General features: G+C 43.9%; 1 protein-coding gene across 1 annotated transcript in view; it reads right to left on the bottom strand.

Annotated features, from left to right (window-relative positions):
* LOC308279995 (neuronal membrane glycoprotein M6-b-like) overlaps window positions 1-4,038 on the bottom strand; it is a gene marked incomplete at both ends in the record, with an annotated part of 74,055 nt that extends 70,017 nt beyond the window's left edge. Inside the window, one exon of the mRNA XM_080720233.1 lies at window positions 3,969-4,038. Within this exon, the coding sequence (XP_080576359.1) occupies window positions 3,969-4,038 (70 nt within the window). The remainder of the gene's footprint in view (window positions 1-3,968) is intronic.
* Window positions 4,039-15,396: the final 11,358 nt, after the last annotated feature.

The raw sequence follows: 15,396 nt of genomic DNA, 5'->3' as shown, positions 1-15,396 counted from the left end.
GTCCTATGCCGGGAGAGTGTTTTTTGCAGGTCTTCCAATCCGAGCGTATCAAAAAATCAACTGGGTTAAGCACCGTTGGTCCGACCAGTTTAACATTCACCAGGTTAGCATTCACCAGCGTCGGCAGGTTAGCATTTCACCAGGTTAGCATTCACCAGCGTTAGTTTTACTGAGGTTAGGGTTAGGGGTTAAGGTTAGGTTTAGGTGTATCTCCGTCCCCCTGACTTTCGTCACCTCCGTGCAGCCAATCACAAGCTTCCGGTGCCTTAACCCAGTTGCTTTTATGATACACTCGGACTGAAAGACCTGCAAAAAACACTCTCCCACCCTGTGCCAGCCTGGACAGGCTGGCATACTGAAATACCTACAGTGTTGAAACACACCCACGATTAACGTTACGTTACCTTCAGCTGTGTTTCTTGTCAAAATGTCTGCTGTCAAAATGGTCCATTGCTCTCTTTAGACTATAATTGAAAACATATTTTAAGATATATTTGGGGGGGGGGGATTCAACAAAACTAATGTTGATAGTTTTTCATGGGATCATGCCAATCCCATTCGAAGCAGTGACCAATTGATTTGTATGGTTTGACTGATTGATTGATTGAAGTATTTATTAGAAGCTAGCTCCTTTCGGAACCACTCACTCCACGGCTATGCCGCTCCGAGATGTGGTTCCTAGTCACTCCATGCCCAAATGAGGCGTCGCCGGGGGTGGTTCGCCAGGTTTTCAACCGCTCTTACCGTCACCAAGCGTTGTATCCAAGAAGTAATGGTCCTGTACCCGTCTCTTGCATCTCTACTTTTTTAGCGGAAAGGGTAATCCAAGCGTTGTGTTGAAACAATACTTTAATAACGCTCTCTTCATCAGCCCTGTCTGTGTTTTCCCAGTGAAATGTTACGGAAGCAACCACGTGACTCGCCATTAATCTCAAGCGAGAAATGGGAGCGTGTTGCGAGATTTCCCTGTGAGAAATGGCAACAGGCTGACAAAAAAACACAGACCGGGCTGACAAAGTGAGCGTTTTTAAAGTATTGCTTCAACAAATCGATTAGATTACCCCCGCCGCTAAAAAAGTAGAGATGCAAGAAACGGGTATAGGACCATTTCTTTTTGGATACAACGCTTGGTGACGGTAAGAGCGGTTGAAAACCTGGCGAACGACCCCCGGCGACGCCTCATTTGGGCATGGAGTGACTAGGAGTAGGAACCACATCTCGGAGCGGCATAGCCGTGGAGTGAGTGGTTCCGAAAGGAGCTAATTAGAAGCTTGCATAGGGAAAGGTACAGTTTCATGACAGTACAGTACACTGGTACAAGGTCAACTAAAAGGAAACTCAGGTGAGTCTTGCGGCTTATTTCCAAGGATATCCTTCTCTTTAACTCATATAACAATGAATGACAGACATTTGTATTTTGACATTTGTATGGTGTTTTGCAACAGAACCCTTTCCTCCAAATAGGCACCTATACAAACATGTTGATTTCTAAAATGCAAGAGAAAACATGCAATTATACATTCAGAGAGAGAGAAAGAGAGCGAGAGAGAGAGAGAGAGAGAGAGAGAGAGAGAGAGAGAGAACACGTATAATTGCGACCGTAAGGTCGCAGTTTAGTATGAAAACCTCCACCGGCCGTCCGTCCGTCCGTCCGTCCGTCCGTCCGTCACACACGTCACACCTTTGCCCTGCTCAATGTATACGTGTAACGCCTGATACTGAGGTGATGTGTCACTGTGACATCACAGATACTGAGGTGATGTGTCACTGTGACATCACAGGTGAGATCGCAGTGATGTCAGATACTCAGAGCAGGGATCTCCATATTTAGGCATAAACAGGTGACATCACAGTGATGTCAGATACTCAGAGCAGGTATCTCCATATATGGGCATAAAATGGATTCTGTTAGGGATCTCCATACTGTATATGGGCATAAAAGGGATTAGTGATGTCAGATACTCAGAGCAGGGATCTCCATATATGGGCATAAAAGGGATTAGTGATGTCAGATACTCAGAGCAGGGATCTCCATATATGGGCATAAAAGGGATTCAGATGGAGATTCAACTTCAATGAGTAACAATGGCAAACTGTCAACTGCCCGTATGTCTTGATAATTGGTAAAACAAACTTTTGGCCTATTTGTGGCTTATCATCACATCCAACCATCTTAAGATACTCAGCTAGTGGGGAATGCTCTCTTCCCTGGTGAGAATTGCCCCTTTATATAGGGCTTGTTTGTGTATTGTATGACATCACGCCACATCATCAGCTGTGGACTCTGTGATGTCATCGTATCTCCATATATGGCCATCTCCGTATATGGAGATATAAGTCGTCCATGCCCAGGTATGGGCTGGTGAGGTCAGACTTTGTGTGATGGGTAGGTTATCTCCATATATGGAGATTCAACATTCCAGGTGTAACTATGGCTGCCCGTATGACGTGAGAGGTGGAGGCTGTGATATTTGTGGAGATAAGCGACCGATTAGGGAGTCTTACTGGTATTAATAACAAGATGACAGCTCTCTTCTCGACAGGTGTAGGCTATTAAGACGGAACAGGCATGTTGGGAAATAAGAACCTAAAATCACAAGTGATCTGTCCACAGTCCACAGTTTAGTCTGCAGTGCATCCATTCCAGGCAAAGGTGCAATCTCACTACATTGCAATGCCACATCAAACACACCACCAGATAGGCTACACCCATTCCCATTCTCTGTGGAAGAAGAGTCTTCTCTTCATTCTATTCTATTAAGTGATCACACACACACAGCTGTATCTAGAAGGTGTTTCAATAAGATAATCTATTGAAATTCCAAAGCCTCAATTCAGTATGTGTAAATTGACTGTGAGTAAGCCCAAGTGCGTTATGTAGGCCTATTTCGAGGCGTTAAGGTGATGGGCGTGTTGTTGACCATCCCCCAGTGTGTTTGTGTCAAGTGTATCAAGTTGATCATGTCTTCATTTGATTTTAAACCACCGCAGCCAGCCAGCCAGCCAGTCACACACGCACAGACCACCTAATAGCAGGCGCAAATACTCGATCAGCCGAGGGACCTTGTTATAAGATCTTTCTTTCTTTCTGTGCAGTCCATTGATGATCCCTGTGTCTGTGTGCATACACGCACGTAACGAGATCTCAAGACATTTATCCCCATGTCTGGATGAAACAGCCTACACACACGCTCACGCACGCACACACACACCTTTCACATTCGCAAAACAATGCCATCCTGCGCTCAGGCGTGTTGCGCGCGGCCACATACACACTGACACGCTTTTATTATGGGCCCTTTTTTATTTCCCTCCTCATTAACTAGAAATAGGGTAATGGCGGCGTGTGATCCCGCACGGCTACGAACAAAGCAAGGCAAATTAGCATTAATATGCTCCATAAAACAGACGGTGAGCCGTCCACGTACCGCCCCCCCCCCCCCCCCATATCCCATCTCCATTCCCAGCCCCACCCCCCTCCCCCCTCATCCGTCTGTGCTGACTGCCGCGCACCAAAATGTCAGACATAATAAAAAACGATTATGCATATTTGAATACGTTTCATAATTCCCCAGCTGGTTCGTAGGCTATATTGATCGGATCAATTCTTGTTTTTTTGCATTGATGATGTTGTAGATTGGGACCCCCGTGGTGGTCGCTATTGTGTGATCGCGCACCGAGAGAAGCCATTGCCAGGTTGAAGCCAGTGGCGTCAGTCCAGCGAAAGCTAAGGTATGGCAACATGACAGACACCCGTCATGTTGCCATACCTTATCAACAGGCACGATGAATTAATTTTTAAGAAGTGCATTGTATTACTTTCCCCCTGTAGCCACTTCCCCTGTTGCCATACCCAATTGACGCCTCAGGTTGAAGCGATCAGCCAGGCGGCGAGGATGCGAGAGGGAACAAAACTAAACCAAAACGCGCAAAAAACAATGTCACCGACGCAATATGTCGTAGCCTACCTTTGCTCTCTTGTCCCTCGTCTTGACTCTCCTCCGCGTTAGACTCCAAGGTAGGCTTTGTTCCATCCATTTTGAGATAGTTTCCCCCTGTGGCACTTGTACCCTGTTACTGGATGGATGCAGTATCCTGGCGACTTGTCTTGCGCTCCCTTTCTCTCTCTCTCTCTCTCTCTCTCCCTCGTTTGCGCTCGCTCTCTCTCTCTCTCTCTCTCTCTCTCTCTCTCTCTCTCTCTCAGTCAGTCTCTCTCTCTCTCTCTCTCTCTCTCTCTCGCGCTGCTTTTTCTATTAACCAACCACCTCCCCGTCAACCCACCCCCTCTCTCTACAATCCCCTTTCAAGACGTCGACGTAACTGCGCTATCAGATCATGGATTGGGTTTATTTTGCCTCAGATCAATCGATGCCAGACAACGCTTTGACGCTAACGTCACAGGCCACACAACACAACAAGCCGACTTTGGACAAGGATGATGATGATGATGATGAGATCGAGATTCTACAGTCATGTCATCACTCATCAACATGCATCTGTCCCATCTAGCGCCACCATCAGGACGATTTTTGCATCCAAAAAAAATCATGCAAAGCGGTACACAGTATCTCCAAATTCATGTCATCAACAGGGATCTGTCCCATTTTTCCCTGCACAAAAAAGGCAGTAAACTTGACCCTTGCAACTACCGGCCAATCTCAATCCTTAGTTCCATCTCTAAGCCTAAGGTAATGGAACATTTTTTGTCTACGAACAGGTGGCTAAATATCTTGAAGAGAGTAAATTGATCAATGAGTTCCAATCTGGCTTCAGAGAGTCCCATTCCACAGATACATGCCTCATCTATTTGAATGATTACATCAAACATGCAATTCACGATGGCAAATATTGCGGCATGGTCATGCTGGACCTCCAGAAGTCACCCCCCAGCTTTTCAGGCCGCGACCCCCAAAATAATCATATTTGAACTGGGGACCCCCCTACCCTGACGAGCACGTGGAGTTGTTAGACTTGAGGCATTACATTATGTTGCGAGGCGTTGTGAGACAATGTTTTTTTTTTTTTTTCTTTTTTTTTGAAATATTACAGGTACAGGGTCTTACAAGTACTTAAATTGTCACTTTAGAAATGTGCAGATACCATCTGTATGTTGGTTTGTTTACTGGTGAGCACAGGTTGAGAACCGCTGGTCTACTTTTCTCATGCCGGTTCATCCAACCCTTTGTCTGTGAAAGAGAGCCGATTGGCCGGTGATACAGAATCCACTCTCAGCGTCCAATGACAGAGAGATATATACCATAGCAGTGAGATCCTGAATCCAGAAGAAAAAAACATAGAAGTGGGCGTGTCCACTGGCCAGCGGGCTCGCTCCGGGCTCCAGTTCACCTCATTTTCAATAATAAACACATCCTCAAACAAAGGGGGATGCCATCTGCCTGCAATCCTCTTAAATAAGGTATTAATACAGAGGCACACGTAGCCTTTACAGTGCAAAGCTTAGCCCCCGCACAACTGTCCAGGAAACATCCCCCCCTTTCATGTGCATGTGCATCCGTGCGCACACGCACATGTGCTGGCCTGGTACTCACAGAGGGTACCCTTTGTGTACCCTCTGTGTGCGCCTGATGTTTGGCCCATGCAGGGACTGGAGGGAGATATAGAAGGTTTTAAAGTAGGTCAGTTTGACTTACTTGAGCACAGGACATGACTTACACCAGTGTTTCTCAATCTGTGGGGCGGGTCCCCAAACTATTTTGGGGCGGGGCGGGGGGGGTCCCCAGATGTTTGGTTTAATGGGCAACATTGTTTTCTCACTCAGCAGTAAACACACCAACATACAGTTTAAGTCAGGGGTGGCCAGTTATTTTTTCCATGCTCGGGGCCACATGAACAACAAAAAATATTGTGTAGAGGGGTGCCTGCTGGCCCGGTGGTCAAGGTGCATACCACATACTAGGCTATGATGCCTGCTGGCGTCGCCGGTTCGATTCCCGATCCGGACGAACTTTGCCACATGTCATTACCCATTTCTCTCCTTATTTCCTGTCAGTCTACTATCCTATCAAATAAAGGCATAAAAAGCCCAAAAACAAATCTTAAAAAAATATATATATATATATATATATATTGTGTAGGGCCGGGCCAAAAGACAGTGCTCCCTGCAGTGATGTTACTAGGTTTTCAATGTAATGGGTCCCAGGACCCACAGGTGGTCATTCAAATGGGTCCCAGAACATTTTTATGAGTCCTCAATATAAAGTTTACGCGCGCAAAATGTTGTCGGACGTCGGTGGAATCAAAACATTGACGTTTCTATCGCCTGTTTAAGACTTTCTACGTGGATTTTATTTGTGTTAATGTAGGGTAAAGTAGGATGCTTTCACCCATGAACAATGGTGGTGTCTGTGGAATTTTTTTTTTTTCTTTTACCGCGACGCGGTAAATTATTTTAACATGGACTCCAATGGAGGCGCATCCCCGGGACCCCAGGACCATGACATGAATGAGTCCCTGGGTGACTTGAATGAGTTTTTGATGCGGGATGCGCACGTAATGACATCACTGTCCCTGCAAGATGTGCTCGCGGCAAACTAAACATACAGCTTTACCTCCTTGTTGAAAACCCGGCATTCGGCATCGACTTTTCTTTTTTTAGCCACTTTAGCCATTCTTTATGGGTAAGGTAAGGCAGGTCGTCTTGACGTGTGACGAGTCTAAACACCTGCTTGTTATTGAGACAACATCCAATGATCACGCACACGGATGTACGCTTTGCATATGTATGTGAATAGAAAACTTCAAAATAAAAGAAATTCATTTTAGTCCATGCATGAGGTAAAATTAGAAAGTGTGTTTATTTTGTAACGTGCCATTAACCCTATAAGGGCCGTTCAGAGTACAATGCCCAGGTCTGGTTTAAGTGTATCTGCACATTTCTAAAGTGACAATTTAAGGACTTCTCATTTGTAGCCGATCCCGCGAATACTCGCAAAATATTAAAAGGTATCTACAGTGCCGATCCCGCGTATACTCGCGATATTTACTGTATATACAGTAAAGCTGGCAAGGGCTACGTACCGTCCGTTGGAAAGTGCTGGCACGGGTGAACTCGCCGATTCATCATCATCGCGCATCCACGTGCACACAATAGTGTGCCCATAACATGGAAGCCAACGGTCTTTCTCATCTTTATAGTCCATTTTCTGCCAAAAAGTTGGCATTGGATTCTCGCTAAAATAGCAAAAGTATAAAGGGATCCATCTTCCACTCCTGTTTACATCTGGACAAGAACTACTTCCGGGTGAATCGTAAAGATCGTCAAGTAGGAATTGTGAGCTTGATCTACTTCCGGCCTTCAAAATAAGAGACTGGCCGTGGACGGAGCAGGCGGCCGGCAGCTTGGACTTTTAACCCTTTCATGTCTGGAGCACTAAATGGGTTAAGACCTTTTTAATACCTCTAAAATTAACAATTTGAACAAATTGTCAAATATTACAGACATAAATTGTGAAAATAGCCGATCTACATGCTCACAACGGTGTTGTGAGCATGTAGATTAGCTATTTTCACAATAGAACCGTGAAATGTAATGCCTCAACTCTTCCAACTCCACTTCGTTCGTCAGGGTGGGGGGTCCCCTGTTCAAATAAGATTATTTTGGGGGTCGCGGCCTGAAAAAGTTGAGAACCCCTGACTTGCACAGTGTACTTTGGGGTTAACATTAAAGATGAAAACCATATGTTTACCGTCCTACCCGGGATTTGGCCAATTATCTGGTAATTGACCATATTCACAGAGGCCATTTTGCTCTGCCATACTCAGGGGTGTGGGACTCCGTCATTTTAACCACTTCCACCCTGACACCCATACTTTGGGGCAGGCGAAACATTTTGAAACAAGTTCAATTTCTTTTTAATAAAAGAACAGATCTACTCGTTCACAGCATGTCGACAAAGTATGCAGGGCTTTCAGGCTAATAATGTGCTGACGATTCATATAAGAATCGACGTTATTCATTTGGTGTCAGTGTTTGTCAATGGGGAATTGAACCCTGTTCACATGCGTACAGCCAATGACGGATGGACGGAATCTTATTCTCTCTGTTGATAAGATATGCAGGAAGACAAAGTGTTCCTTTGTGGTTGCAGCATGGCCACAGTGCTCTCCACACACACATGAACCCCCACACACGCACGCATACACATGCACACACGCACAGCGGCACATGTACATGCACACGCACTGGAGCACACACATACACAGGGGTGTTACGGGGAGAGGACTGAGGGTTAATGTATTTTTGTGTAATTTTTAAGCAAACATTTGTAACTAAATATTTTGAGATGGGGGTCCATGGCCAAATACATATAATTTTGGGGGTCCTTCACATGAAAACGTTTGAGCACCACTGACATAGAAACATGGATTTTTCAAAAAACCTTAGAAGGATTTGAAATGTTCAAAGACTTGCCCAAACGTTCCCGATGTTTCGAAAATAGCAGATCTACAAGCTCGCAGCGTGAGCTGGTATATCTGCTATTTTTCAATATTTAAAGCACAAAATAATGCGTTCCCAGTCTAAATGGGTTAAACCCCCTCCCCCTTTGAAGAACATTCATGGGGGGCCCGCAGTGAATCGTTGTACCCAGGGCCCAGAATTTGGTGCCACGCCCCTGCACACACACACACACACACACACACACACACACACACACACACACACACACACACACACACACACACACACACAGCAAAGTACAACACATGACATGCAAAAACAAAAACACCCCCGGTGCACCCCCCACCCCCCTGTCCAAACTCAGTTATGAATCTCAAGTGCAGTGACACCCCCATGTGCCCTCCATCCCCCACTCACACCCCATCATAATCCGCCCATGGATCACACAGATTAAGGACTTGTCCAGAAGATGAGATGCGGTGCACTCTGGCACTTTCCACCATCTCGCGCACGCGCACGCACGCACACGCACGCACGCACACGCACGCACACACACACTGCAGTGCTTGCTGGCCAAGCGTCACAGTATGCAAATCATTATGAAAGTACTGAAGCTATAGTCTATACTCTGAGCCCTTTGTCATACATGTGTGACAGAGACGGACTCTTCCACACCTCGTCTGTGACTCTTGTGTTAGACTTTAATGTATGCATGTTATAACATGGGTTTTAGCTGATGCAACTATAAAATAAATGAGCTCTGGTTATATAAAAATAAATGTGGAACTAGGTTAGAATCACTGACCTACTTTAAAATGCTAATATTGTGGGGAAAATAGCCCTCAGTAATAATTATAATTTACATGCATACACAACACATTCAATATACAGTATATTGTATATTGTATGCATAATAAGCTATATTTAGAGTTTATGATCCTCTGGAATTTTCCACTTCAACATCTGGAGAATGTGTGGACATAATGTATGTGTAGTGTACACAGTGAAATCTTCAGTGTACAAGGGTGTGTGAATTAAGTGATTTCTTTTGTTAAAAGAATTGTTAAATATCTCTATTCAGATGGAATTATTTGCTACAGACTATTACATTAGTATTATATTACAACATTATAACATAATACATTTAATAACTTTATTCTTTGAAAAATATTCAAAATAGTGGAAATAGCTGATCTACAAGCTCATAATCCGATGCATTGTGAGCTTGTGGATCTGCAATTTCCACAATTCTTTGAATACTTTTGAGAATGTGTGAACCTTTTTCGACATGCCAACGATTAAGACGATTATGCGAAATCATTTCGATTATCTTGTAATTGTGATTAGGTGATTATGTAATAATTGTGACAGGCCTAGCTGTGCCATGGACGCCTGCCTACTCTCATTACAGCGACATGGAGGGAAGCCAAAATGCGGTTGTCCCCTCAGTAATGAGGCCATTACAGTCCTCTCATGTCCTCAGACGTGGTCACAATGGAAGAGACCAGTGGTGGACAGTCTAGGGACGTGCTGGGCCCCTGATTCAGCCCGGGAAAAAGAGTTGGAGAGGCCCTCATTGCACGCTATATAGAGTGAGATCTCTCTCTATAGCGCTGCCATTTCAGATCATGACAAGTGACAAGCCAGTGGGCCAATTACTGTGCATGAGTTATATTTCGTCGTTGTCGGGTGGAAACCTTGTATGTCCAAAACCGTTTGTTTTGTATTTATCATTTTAAAAATGATTTCAACTAGTGAAAACAGCCGATCTACAAGCACACAACGCCTCGCACCGCGAACAAAAGTAGTGTTTTCACTACTTTTGTGCAACGGCCTTGTATGATGAAGCAGGGCTTTGCTTTGCGAAAAAATGTATGAATTTGAAACTTGGAGATACAAGGTTTCTGCCCGACAGTGATGATTTACTTTGTTGGCCGCCCAGCCCCAAAAATGGAACGAAGGCCGACATTTTATTTGTATTTTTTTCCAAATGGCCGGCCTGGACCGGACGGGAATGAACCGGCCGTTCGGGAGTTGTCCCGCTTTTCCCAATGGCCAGCACGTCCCTGGTGGACACTACATTTACTTGAGTGCAGTACTCAAAGGACGACTTCACCACTTTTCAACCTCTCTTCATATAATTGGTCCTCACTAATGTTCATGATAAAATAGCATCATTTTTTAACTAAAAAGACTTAACTAAGAGACCTGGACCAAGTAGAATTTCTTTGTGCTATTTTATTATGAACATTATTGAGGACCTATTATATGAAGATAGGTTGAAAAGTGGCAAAGTCGTTCTTTAAGTACATATTTTGAGTTTTTGCAAGCTCATGACTTTCACTCCGCTACATTTCAAACAGAAATATTGTACTTTTGTCCCCATAGCAACATATAAAACACCAGATAACATAACATTGATAGTTAGTGATTTTATCAGTTGTAAGCATGTGAGTTTGCAGAGATCCAAGAAACTAAAATGTATTTTCAAGAAGGATGCATTCAAATGAGCACCATGAGTACCTGAAGAAAATGGAACAAATATAGGCCTATATATTCATTCCTTTGTTGCAATTGTTGACCCATCATCATCTCTGGCAGCCAAAGAATGTCCCTCTACATCAGGGGTCTTCAACAGGGGGTCCGGGACCCCTAGGGGGTCCTCAGAGTTACTACGGGGGGTCCTCTAAATCTTTGTGTGATAGAAACGTTTTTTTTTTTCTTTTCTTCTTTCTTATATATTAACCACTTGAACCCTGACGTCCATATTCTGAAAACTTCAGCCAAAAATAGCAGATCTACAAGAAAACACAAATTGACATGAATCCAAAATACACTGATGATTTTGCTGTAAAAAAGAAATGGAATCTACGAAAAGGTTGTGGGGGTCCCTGCTTCATCTCTCTCTCAACTAAGGGTTGAAGACAGTAGACCCCTGCTCTACATGATGCGTATTCCAGAAATCTGGCTCAAAATGTCTTGAACTTAAAGGACAACTTTAGTTTTTTACAACAAGGGTTCATATTTTAGATTGTAATTAAAGAATATAAAAGATGAGTGTTAAAGTTTTTTCATTTACTTCTTTCTATTGTTTTAGAGATTCTTATTTCAGTGGTTGGGGGCATGCGTAAAAGTGGCTAAATATGTCATTCTACACAGAATAAGCCCATTCCCAAGATACAACGCAACCTTTCATGGTTTGATGTGACTTATGGGGGCTAGAAGTGTTACTGTAAATTGCAAAGAAACTGCTGGCTTATTGTGTCTAAAAAGACATATTTAGCCACTTGTACGCATGCCCCCATGCGTACGTATGCCCCACATTTTAGCACAACAAACGCGATAAAACAATAGAACGAAGCAAATTAAAACATTTTAACACTCACTTTTTCTTTTCGCTAATTACAATCTAAAATATGTTATACCCTTGTTGTAAAAAACTAAAGTTGTCCTTTAGATCTAGCCAGATGTGGCATTTTTCTGGATAGCCAGGCTCCACAACAGCTGATTTCTATTTGGGGGATCAAGAACAATCAAGCTGGGATTGGCGAAACCCAAACCATGCGTGTTCGTGATGAACCTTTCAAGGCTTCTTCAATCAATTCATTTATTATGGATCCTATACAGCCAACCAGCACTCTTCATTTCTCACACCCACTGAACAAGAGGAGACCATCATTGCCACAGAAACACACGCCTTCTCTGATTGCGGTTTATGGAACGGAAAGTCCAGGATTCCCCTTATACAGTTCTACTCTTTAAACTCATTAATCCTGCTGTCTTTGTGGGATCACTCTTTACAAACATCAGTCATGTGAAGAAGATTTTTAGAAGATTATTTTAATGACATCCCTAATAGAAATCCCTGCCTGGGTTCTAAAAAACTGTCTTTTCATTTACGTCAGGGGTGGGCAAATTTGATGATGGCCACTATATTTCCACCTTCACTCCAGAGGGCCGCATTGCATATTGCAATAAGAAGCAAAAATAGCAGATCTACAAGCTCAAAACGCATCGCAGCTTTTGAATTGGAATCCTGAATTATTATTTGTTATTTTTTAATTGGAATCCTGAAATGTAACATTATGAATTAATTTCAAACGCATTTAGTTATATACTCATGTTAAATTTATGAACTTAAAGGGGAAGACCACCCATTTTCAATATTGAACTATGTCATTAATATACCTTAGAAGAGTTAAAAAAAAGTTCCCCCTCTTCTGTGTTGTCAAAAAGCACTCAAATGTTTTACATTTGAATACTTTTTCCACCACTAGTCATCATGGGGCTTTTAAGCCGTGACATCATTTTGTAGGCAGAGAGAATCTGCCTCCCTCGCTATTTTCAACAGATCCGAGACAACGATAACGACTAAAGTATAATTCTAACACTTTCCTTTCAACAACAAAGAAAAGAAAAATGTGTAAATAGTAAAAATAGTAAAAAGATTCACGGAAACTGGGGGCAGAAATTCTCCTCTGCCTACAAAATGATGTCATACTTAACAGCCCCATAGGTCATCTGTGGCGACCGGGCAGCACACTCAGAACTTTGATACCTGATGGACATACTGTAACTGGGCTGTGATGGACATAAGAGGGACGTGATGGACATACTGTAACTGGGCTGTGATGGACATAAGAGGGACGTGATGGACATACTGTAACTGGGCTGTGATGGACATAAGAGGGACGTGATGGACATACTGTAACTGGGCTGTGATGGACATAAGAGGGACGTGATGGACATAAGAGGGACGTGATGGACATATAAGTGGGACACGAGGGACATAACGTCGTTGTCGGGTGGAAACCTTGTATGTCCAAGACCGTTCGTTTTGTATTTATCATTTTAAAAATGAACTAAACTAGTGAAAACAGACGATCTACAAGCACACAACGCCTCGCACCGCGAGGCGTTGTGTGCTTGTAGATCTGCTGTTTTCACTACTTTTGTGCAACGGCCTTGTATGATGAAGCAGGGCTTTGCTTTGCGAAAAAATTTATACATTTGAAAGATACAAGGTTTCTGCCCGACAGTGACGATTTACTTTGTTGGCCGCCCAGCCCCCAAAATGGAATGAAGACCAACATTTTTTTTTTTTTTTCCTAATGGCCGGCCTCGACCGGCCGGGAATGAACCGGCCGTTCGGGAGTTGTCCCGATTTTCCCCAATGGGCAACACGTCCCTGGTGGTGGACATAAGAGGGACGTGATGGACATAAGTGGGACACGAGGGACATAAGTGTGACTTGATTGATGGACATAAGCTTTGCCCTCAACTTGCCTGTCTCGGCTTTAACGCTTAAGTCCACTTGTCCGCGTGTCCATTAGTGGAATAGAGCTGGGTGGTTTTATTTTTTTTATTTTCGAAACGCAAGACATCGAGCATAATCAGTCTCCCGCTGATACTTTAGCCTAATAATCCATGGCTTTTTAACCACTTAAAGGGGAAGACCACCCATTTTCAATATTGAACTATGTCATTAATATACCTTAGAGGAGTTGTGTGGAAATAGAAAAAAAGTTCCTCCCCTTCTGCGTTGCCTAGAACTGGAGGATTGATTTTGGGGTTTGTATTGAAGTACAACGGTGTGATGTCATCTAAGGTATATTAATGACATTGTTCAATATTGAAAATGGGTGGTCTTCCCCTTTAAGCACTATATATTTCATCATACGACGAATAGCAAAAGCTAGCTGATTTACAAGCTAACGTTAGCTTGTAGATCTGCTATTTTGGAACATGAATAAAATTAAACTAAATTTATTTTTCAAAAATAGTGATACAGGGGTGAAAGTGATTAGATCAATAGACCTTTATAGATTCCATGGGGAGAATTCTGTTGTTATTGAGTTAGAAGGTAAACCTTGGCTAACAGAGAGACCAAGGTGTTGCACCTCATAGTAAAAAATCAAACCTCGGTTCGAAGTGGAGCGGTGAATTTGAGCAGCTGTACCCTATGTGAGTGAGTGAGTGAGTGAGTGTAAACTGTGCCTGTGAGTGAGTGGTGAGTGTGCCTGGCCTGCACAAAACAGCGCCCCTCCTTTAACTAGTGTGTTGTGTGTGGCCACTCAAGGTATTGCCCAGGCTACGGACAGGGCCAGCCAGCCAGCCAGCCAGCCAGCCAGCCACATACCCACGGATATACCTGTTCATTGGGAGCGCTTTCACCGCTCCAATAATAGCTCGGATTTGGATCTGTGTAGTACTGTCTATCAGCTGGTAAAAGGACAGCACTTTGTGTCGCCGACGTTCAGTAGGCTATTCTGTAAACATACATCCAATGTGGCATTCTGTATGACGTTTGGTTTGTTTGTCTGTGTACTTGTTTGTATGTTTTTCGGTGTGTGTGTGTGTGTGTGTGTGTGCGTGCGTGCGTGCGTGCGTGTGTGTGTGTGTGTGTGTGTGCGTGCGTGCGTGCGTGCGTGCGTACGTGCGTGTGTGTGTGTGTGAGCGAGAGAGAGAGAGAGAGAGAGAGAGAGAGAGAGAGAGAGAGAGAGAGAGAGAGAGAGAGAGAGAGAGAGAGATAGGCCAGAGAGAGAAAGACGAGAGAGATGTGTGTCCAGATCTGAGCCTTAATCTGTAGTGTTGACCCACTTTCAACCCCTGTCCTGCCTGCTTCCCGACGGTAACCAAGGATACGACTGCCTCCCATGCCCCGAACGGAACCGTGGGATGGTGACAGAGGGTAATCCACACGCACGCACGCACGCACAAACGCACGCACGCACGCACACACACACACACACACACACACACACACACACACACACACACATACACACATTTCATTTTATTGGTCAACAACAATTGGTCAGTTGAAGGCCAATACGATGTGTTTTCGCTCTCTGTCTCTCCGCGCAGGGACAATTTTATGCAAACTCATGCAAACTAATCTTCTCGTGCGGAAACGCACCTGCTCTTCATTTCTCCTCTCAGACTTTTTTATATGGTTTCCAGCTTCCATGTTTGCA

This window comes from Nannobrachium achirus, assembly GCF_963921795.1.
Source record: "Nannobrachium achirus genome assembly, chromosome: 24".
NCBI lineage: Eukaryota > Metazoa > Chordata > Actinopteri > Myctophiformes > Myctophidae > Nannobrachium > Nannobrachium achirus.
Note: the sequence above shows the minus strand (reverse complement) of the source record. Positions and strands in the feature narration are given on the sequence as shown.